Source organism: Arachis hypogaea, chromosome 13 (genome assembly GCF_003086295.3).
Source record: "Arachis hypogaea cultivar Tifrunner chromosome 13, arahy.Tifrunner.gnm2.J5K5, whole genome shotgun sequence".
Taxonomy (NCBI): domain Eukaryota; kingdom Viridiplantae; phylum Streptophyta; class Magnoliopsida; order Fabales; family Fabaceae; genus Arachis; species Arachis hypogaea.
In genome coordinates, this window is record NC_092048.1 from 20,584,672 (window position 1) to 20,593,128 (window position 8,457).

At 31.1% G+C, this 8,457-nt stretch overlaps 1 protein-coding gene across 1 annotated transcript; it reads right to left on the reverse strand.

The window, feature by feature from the left end:
• Positions 1–379: 379 nt before the first annotated feature.
• On the reverse strand, positions 380–3,314 carry LOC112737606 (uncharacterized GPI-anchored protein At4g28100). Its single transcript, XM_025787573.3, has 2 exons — positions 2,203–3,314; positions 380–1,073 (listed from the first exon to the last, which is right to left on the reverse strand). The coding sequence occupies exons 1-2, from the start codon at positions 2,857–2,859 to the stop codon at positions 753–755; spliced, it is 978 nt and encodes a 325-aa protein (XP_025643358.1). The 5' UTR covers positions 2,860–3,314; the 3' UTR covers positions 380–752.
• Between the last annotated feature and the right edge of the window lie 5,143 nt (positions 3,315–8,457).

Below are 8,457 nucleotides of genomic sequence, written 5' to 3' on the forward strand. Positions count from 1 at the left end.
ATTATCCATCAAAGAATATTTTCATTTTTTCATTTCTTCATCATTTTCCCTTTCCACCACAGCATGTACTATGACTAAGTTTTATGAATTCTTTTTCTTTCATAGTTATGGTTTCAGATTAGTGCATTGCCTACTTTAGTCAAAATTTGTCCATACCCTATTAACTAATATTTAGCTAGCTCAAATAATAAACGGGTTGGTCAAGTGAAAATAAGCTTGCACACTATTCATTAATCAACGGGGTTTTCCCTCATAGCTAATCAAATTATTCCTATTATTATAGATCGCACTTTAGACTAAAAACAACTTTTTTATTTTTTATTGAATAGAATGAAGCAATGATCATTGTAAAAAATTAATGACCTGATTCCACGGTGAATATTCCAAGTTCCAACTATTGATTGATAAAAGATCATAAATCAAAATTGGGAAAAACAAATTAAGAAAAAGGCACTTTTTTACAATGCAAAATGTGAGGCCTGGTATTTACTAGCACCCATCATGTACAGATATAGAGGACATGTCAATGGAATCTGAATCCTGAAATTTACAGTGATCAAGCTAGCTAGACACCAAACCCAAACCCCCCATCCAAAACTAAGCCAAAAAAGTGTCAGAACCAAACCACTCCTAATCTCATCGCTGGTTTTGTCCATTAGCTCACCCTTCACGTGATCCAAACAGCCAAGAAACACGGCCATAAGAGAGAATAAAAAAGTACCCTCATAAGGAGGGACCCCTTCTTTGTTTCCCTAAACAAAAAGGGCATAAAAAATGAGAATGATGGTGACCAAGGAATTGGACGGCCAGGATGGGGCGTGGCCTGTGTCGAACTGGAGCGAATCAACGGCCAGCGGCATGTTCTCTTGATCGGGGCTACATTTTGATTCGTGTGGGTGCGCGCTGTACATGATTGCCCGCAAAACGGCCGAAACGGTAGGTATGTATGCCGTTTTATTCTTAGCGAGAAGCCACGTCAGCCCCATTAGTTGACAGTCACGGTTGAACATCCTCTTTACCCTTGAAGATTCACCCCCTCCGCCTCCCTTCGTCTCGTTCTTGTAACCCTTTAGCTGCAGAAATCAAACATTGCTGCTGTTTAATTTTACTATTCAGGATATATAGTAGGTAGAATATCAAGTGCACAAACTGTTTGCAATGTAAAAGGGAAGAAATGTAATCAAAAGAGAGGAAAAAAAGGTGCTTAAAGGGTAAATAAAACAAGAAAAGTTTGTAATAATTGGAGTGTGCACATGGTAATGTCATTTTCGCATGTTGCCAACCCTAAGAAGAATCCCCCTATTGCGAGGATAAAAAAACAACAACAAAAAAAACACACAAGACTAACTGACTCAGGCTATAGTGCATAACACCCCAGATGAGATGACTTTCAACTTCACTTTTCACTTTAAATAAAAAATAACCCGCCATCAATAGATATATCAATTTAATTTTCGTGTACTTGTAATTTTTCTAATTAAATATCTAATCGTATATTATTGGGATTCGCTAAACCAATGTTGAAATAAAATAGAAAATTTTAGTGAAAAAAGTAAACTTTTTTAGTTTATAAGGATGATAAAAGTTACTATACAATGTCTTTGAATTCCATAAACTGAAAAGTCTAGAGAGCATCAATTTTATTCAATTTTAGCCTGCATATAATCAATAAAAAAAAAAGTGAACCATTAAACAAAATTTTACATCAATCTTATACCATTAAAATTATTATTTAAAATTATTATTGATAGCTATTTAATAACTACAAATCACAAAAGCTGCTTCTATAAAACTTTCCTATTGCAAAACCCATGTCACTCTAGCAACTAAATATGCTAAACTCAACTACTAATTATTTTATTTTAAACATCTTCAAGACACATACATTTAGACTCTAGATATATATATATACCCAACCTAACTCACAAGAAGTACAATAATGCTTCTGGAGTTTTTTTTTTATAAATAAAATAAAATTAGTGCGAACAATAGTTATTATTTCTTTGGACATAATAAGTTTATACTAAAAAAAGCAGATGAATTTACTAAAAAGTCCAATTATATAAAGCAAAAATGAATGATTGAAATAGCTAAAACTCAATAATAATAATAATAATAGTACTAGCTAGCAAGAGTAGTACAATTATTAGTATTAATATTTATAGTGATGGTGATGAATATGAAGATGATTAGGGCGTGGACCTTTTGTAGGGCACCAAGGCACTTGGTGCAACCAGCGTAAGAAGCGTTACGACAATTCTTCTCCAAGTCACGAACGGCAACAGTCGGCGTTGCGTTTCGATGAGTAACCGAAACGTTAAACGCAGCGGGGCAACTCAGCGAGCTTATCTGATGAAGCCTGATTCCACAGAAGCACAGAATGGCGTCGCAACTCGCATTCGGCTGAGGGATCCTTATGTTGCGGCTCACCAGCGAGTCCTGGAGTGAGTTAACACACTTCTGTGAATCGTCCGGCATCATCGGAAGCTCGCCCGAGGAGCTGGACGAGGAGGAGGGAGAGGGTGCGGGAGCAGGAGGAGGGAGTTGGAGGGCGGACCGGGCGTGTGCGGCGAAGAGCCAGGCGGCCAGAACGGGGCAGCAGCGGCTGCGGTCGAGGTTTTTGCCGCAGGCGGCGTTGACGCCCCCGAAGAGTTCGTTGGAGAGGTCGAGGCGGCATGGGAGGGTTTGGGTTTGAACCGGGAAGGCGGGGACGGTGTTGGAGGAAGAAGGGTTTTCGCTGGGTTCGACCGGCTGGTTGGGGTCGCTAACCGGTTCCGAGAGAATACCGGCATGTGAGATGGGGAGAAGAAGTAGAGGGAGTAATGAAGTGAAGAAGAAAATGGATGTGAATGATTGCATTTTCTCTTTTGGGTTGAAACTTGAAAAGCAGTGAGGAAAAGGAGTGGGGGAGAAAGAAAAGCGTGGAAATTATGCGTCTTTTCTTAAAAAAGAAAAAGAAAAGTATTGGGATTATGGATAGAGAGAGATTCAAGAGATATTCAAAAAGGTGAAGGGAGATAGTAGTAGACCTACGATTCGTGTGTGTTTTGATTTCAGAATTGTAGACCCATGATATGATTTGATTGGGGCATTGCGGGAAACAACAACACAAGAAAAAGCATAAGAAAAGAATCAAATGATGGCTAAGAGAACCGAAGCTGTGGTGAGAGATTGAGAGGATGGCATGGGGTAAAAGTTTGCTTTGATTTGCTTTGCTTTGTGTTTTCCCTCTCTCCCAAGTCCCACACTGTCTCAGTCTCTCTTTGCTCTGTCACTCAAATGTGCCTCTATGTGCGCACACATGTATAAATAATGCAGTAGTATCATTTTAGAATTATCAAAAATATTATTTTATCCATTAAAATCAATTATTAAATATAAATATATTATATATATAATTTAATTTATTTTTAATATATATTTATATTTTAATATATATTTTATATTAATGATTAATTTTAATAACTAATTTTAATGTATACATAATATAGTTGAAGAATTAATTATATTTTATTTAGCTATAATTATAGTTTTAAAAAATTGAGATAATTTAATTTGAATTGTTTGTGTCTCTGAACAAAATTTAGGGCACTATTGATCCTTTTAAATAATGATGAGTTTAGCTATTATCTGTTTTAACATATTTTTAGAGTACATATTAATTAAATTTTTATATTATAGTTTATAACATTTTATGAATTTTTTTAATTGTTGAGTTATAAATTTTGTTTCTGTTTAGGGTATTTTATAAAAAAAGAATTAATAAAAATACAGTTTGATGGACATAAAATTTTGACAAGATATTAATAATTAAAATAAACATTTAAAATTGTATCAATATTATCATTTTAAGTTTGTTCATAAATAAAAATAAAAATAAATACAAATTTGGCCTTTATAATTTTGGATGAAAACCAAAATCTTTCTTAACGTCATCATTTATTCGAAATCGTTCTTCACGTTAAATTATTTTTAAAATTATATTTTTATTAATAAAAAGACAAATTTACTCCCAACAAAACAAAAATAATTATATCTCGCCTCACTATTATCCCTAACCTCAAGCTTTGTCGTCATTCTTTTCAAACAAGAGCTTTGAGTGTCTAATTAAAGATCGTACAGCCAAATAATAATAACAATCATGAAAATCATAGGTATATATAAAATAAAGAGAGAACTGCCACTAATTTCAGAATACGATATTCAAAGTTAAGAAGAAACGAAGAACTTGGAAAGAAAACATTGGAATCAATTGAATTATATAGGTAAGAAACGTGCATTATACAACACAGTGAAATTAATTAGGAGGTTTTAGAATGAGCAAAAAAGAGAAAAGCTACCAAGTACGAATATTTTTTTGAATTGTCGTATCTAAGTGTCGCACACATTTTAGATATGACATTTATCGATATTTACTTGACACATATATCTATTGTATTTAATTGTGTCTTAATAAAAAAAATAAATTTTTTTTCGGACACACATAAATATCATCACATGTCAGCGTGTCCAATTTTATTCTTAATATGTATTCTTGAAATAAATTTAGAAATAGTATATATTATTTATTAAAAACAAAAAAAATTAAATACTTTATATAATTAAAATAAAATATTAAAATAATTAAAAAATTAATTTATATTTTAATATTAATAAAATATCAAAATATCATTACAATTTATCTAAAAAATACTTTATATTATATTATATTATATATATATATATATATATATATATATATATATATATATCCCAAGTGTCTTATAAAATTTTAAAATTTATGTGTCAGCGTGTCTAGTATCGTGTCATGTCTCGTGTCCATGTCGATATCCATGCATTATTAGAAGAGAAGAAAGAAAATTAGAGAGAAGAAAAACATGCATCTTATGAAAGCATAGGGAGAATTAATTAAGGTGTTTAGTGAGTAGCGTATAGCAATGTGTTTAAAGAAACTAGAGAATTAGTGTGTTAGTTGCCTCAAAGAAGAACACCTTCTATTTTTCTTATGCTAGGCAAATGTGTTCAAATTTCTGGCCTTGCACCGACCATCTAATGGACCGTGGACGTGAGGAATGGGATCCCCAAAGCGACCCGCCCTACTAAAAAAGTTCGCAACCAAGGGAGATTAGCGAATTACGGGATAAGATCTAATAGAATCTGGTTCGAGGAGCCGTTTCAATTTCTGTTGCTTTTGTGTCAACCCGGAAGGAAGTGTGCACAGAAGGGATTGTTACCAAGTACAGAGTCAGACTGGCATCTTCTAATGGAGAGAACTCTCAGAAAGAGAAATAGAAAAGAACTCACTATAAAGTAGCTTTTGAAAGAGACATTGAGAGATAGGGTATCTTGTTTGATTTAAAATAAAAATAAAGATTGAAATATTATAAATTATTTAAATAATACATTTCTTTCTCAACTTATGTCAAATTTCACCAAACTTCATCCCATTTCTCTCCTGTGCTCGAAGAACTGAGTAGTGAGGACACAAACCGTCCGTTAACCCCTCCGCCAACACCGCCGCGTAGAAGACTCTCTCGTTGACTCTAGCGCACCATAGCGTCTCCAAAGCTTCTCAATCGCGCCGCCAGGTACTCCGCAGGGTCGTCTGTTTGGTGCTCTTCGCCGCCTCTGCATCTACCTTGCCACTGTCGTTGCCATTCCTTATCAGGTCTGCTCTTCACTTTGGAGTTGTGTGTCTGCTCTCTTCTCTTTCTCTTCGTCTCTGCTTTTCTCTTTTGTTTGTCACATATCACCGAATTTGGGGGTGTATTTTTTGTCTAGATAATTATATAATCTCTAACTATAATTGGATTGATAACTTTGTATGCAGTATGCTAATTTTTAAGGACCTACTCAAGCTCAGATTCGCTTGTTGGAGCTACGACGTCAATGACGCAGTAGTGGTCCTAGACGATGAGAAGATAAACGAATGAGAAGCTGAGAAGAAGTAGTCCTAATTTGATTTGTACAAAGGATAAACTTAAAATTATTTAATTAGAACGAGGATATTTTGGTCAAAAAATATTATTTAAATTTTAATTTCCATCTCCAAAAATTCAATCTCATGTATCTCTACTTTGTGGAGGTATTAAAATACTAAAATTTTGGGGATGGAGACTAAAATTTTAGTTTCAGTCTTTGAACCAATAAATATGATATTGAGTCTTAATTTCCAATTTTTGTCTGAATACCTTAAAACAAACGCTACCTAATAGATACAAAAAAAGTATGTGTCTAAAAAAAGACTGATGCCAACAGTGAACAAAAAAGAAAGAACAAAGAAAATAGAGAGGTTACATATAAGGGCAAAACTGTCTAAAATTATTATTTTTTAATAAAAGAATTATTTTAAAAATAATTTTAACATTAAGAACAATTTTAAAGAAAAAACATTAAGGACGATTTTGATTTTCATTCCAAGTCACAGAGATCAAGACAATATTTATTTCATAAAAATATTTTACAAATTTAAAAAGTATTTTTCAAATTTGTTAAAATATTATTACTTTAATTTTTTTAAAAATATCTATTTAAAAATCTAGATAATAATAATAATAATAATAATAATAATAATAATAATAATAATAATAATAATAAATACTTTCTATCAATAATCCTATAAAATAAGGAGAGAGAGTTTAGTATAAAAAGGTATGATAAAGGAATCAATAGGTGATTTTGTACAAATTAATTTAATTTATCTAAAATTAAGATACTTTTAATTTATAGCTGTAATTACAAATGTACAATTTGAAAACCATAGATGATAATTAAAGAGAGTGCTACAATAATTATAAAATAAGTAAAATATCATATTAATCTCTAATATTTTGATAACATTTTAAGAGATTTTTGTCTCAAATGTTTAAAATGATTTTTTTTATTCTTAACGTTTAAAATAAAATAAGATATTTTGGATAAAAATAAAATATTTTAAATAGTAAAGATAAAATTAGATTTAATCCAAGTATTAATAATGATTAAAATAATTCTTTATGTTTATAAAATTATAGTTAAATTCACACTAAAAGTTCACTTTTCGTTTTTTAAGTGAATACTGTACTTCAAAGAATTTTCTTCAACTGATAATAAAAAATTGTGTCTCTTCTATCTGATCAGGAGTACATTTAACATAAGTTAATTGTAATAATTACACTAAAAAGCTAACTGGTACTGTATTAAATAATAATTAGTGTTTGTTTCAAATGTAATATGATATATTGTTGGTCAAATTGCGCCTTTATTTGATTGAATTTAATTTGTTGATTTTCATGTGGTAGAAGAAGAGGAGGATCTGATCTTAATTCTTAGGGAGTGAAGGGAAGTGAGATTCGTTTTGATGGAGAAGCGCATGGTAAGAGCAGGACGAAGCAACTCCATAAACTAAAGAAAAAGTCTGTTCCGGAATTTGGCACCTTCTGCTGTCCTTTTCAATCCTTTTTATTATTATTTTAATTAAACTTTAATTTTCTTTCTTATTTATTTGTTATTGCCTATTGTATTTCCATTGCAATATTTTATTTATTTTTGTTACTTGGAATGTGGGAAAACCAAAAAGCTTTCCGGTTGGATTAGAGTGTAGTGTTTTCGATCCCTTGGATGATTCCCCCCCCCCCCCTCTTCTTATCATTTTGTAGAGGAAAAGGGTTACTAACTCAAAAGTTAATTACACTAGCTAACTAGGTAGCTTAATTTATTGGTTTAACTTTTTAGAAAAGATAAAATCATAATATTGGTAAAAAAAAACCCATATTTACATATATAGTTTTAAGCGATTTTTTTTAAATATTGAATGCTAGTTGATGTAATACGTAATTATAATGTAATCGTGTGTTTTATTGTGTTATTGGAGACTAACAGAAATCATTTTGGAGAATAAAATGAAAAGAACCACTAAAAATATGGTAGGGACAATTTCTTAGAAAAATAACAAATTTTTTTTCTATTTTTTTCTGTCTTCTTCCTGCTTTTTACAAATCACATAAAACGATTTCTGCTAGCCTCTAATATCGCAGTAAAATACACAGCTGTATCATAATTACGTATTATATTAAATATCATCAAATATTCAAAAAAATTAACCTAGTTTTAACTTAATGAAAAAAAATTATAATGTATAAAGTCATTTTTTTTCTAACAAAATATTTGTGCATTCTTTTAACTACCTCTCGAAAAAAATAAATTGAGTGATTGAATAACTATATAATTTTTGTAAAGCCAAAAAAGTTGCAAATAATTGTTTTTTGGAGAAACAATTACTCTTTAAGTCTTAATTTCTATGATGAAATAAAAGGTTAAAACATAACCTATTGAGATAATGAATATTCTAAAAGCTTATCCAAATATAAGAAAATTAATTGTTTGAATATAAATTAATATTTTGATTTGTAGTTTAAAAAATCTACAATTTAATTCTTGGAAAACTTACAACAAACTCAAGTGGCTGTTGTTATATGT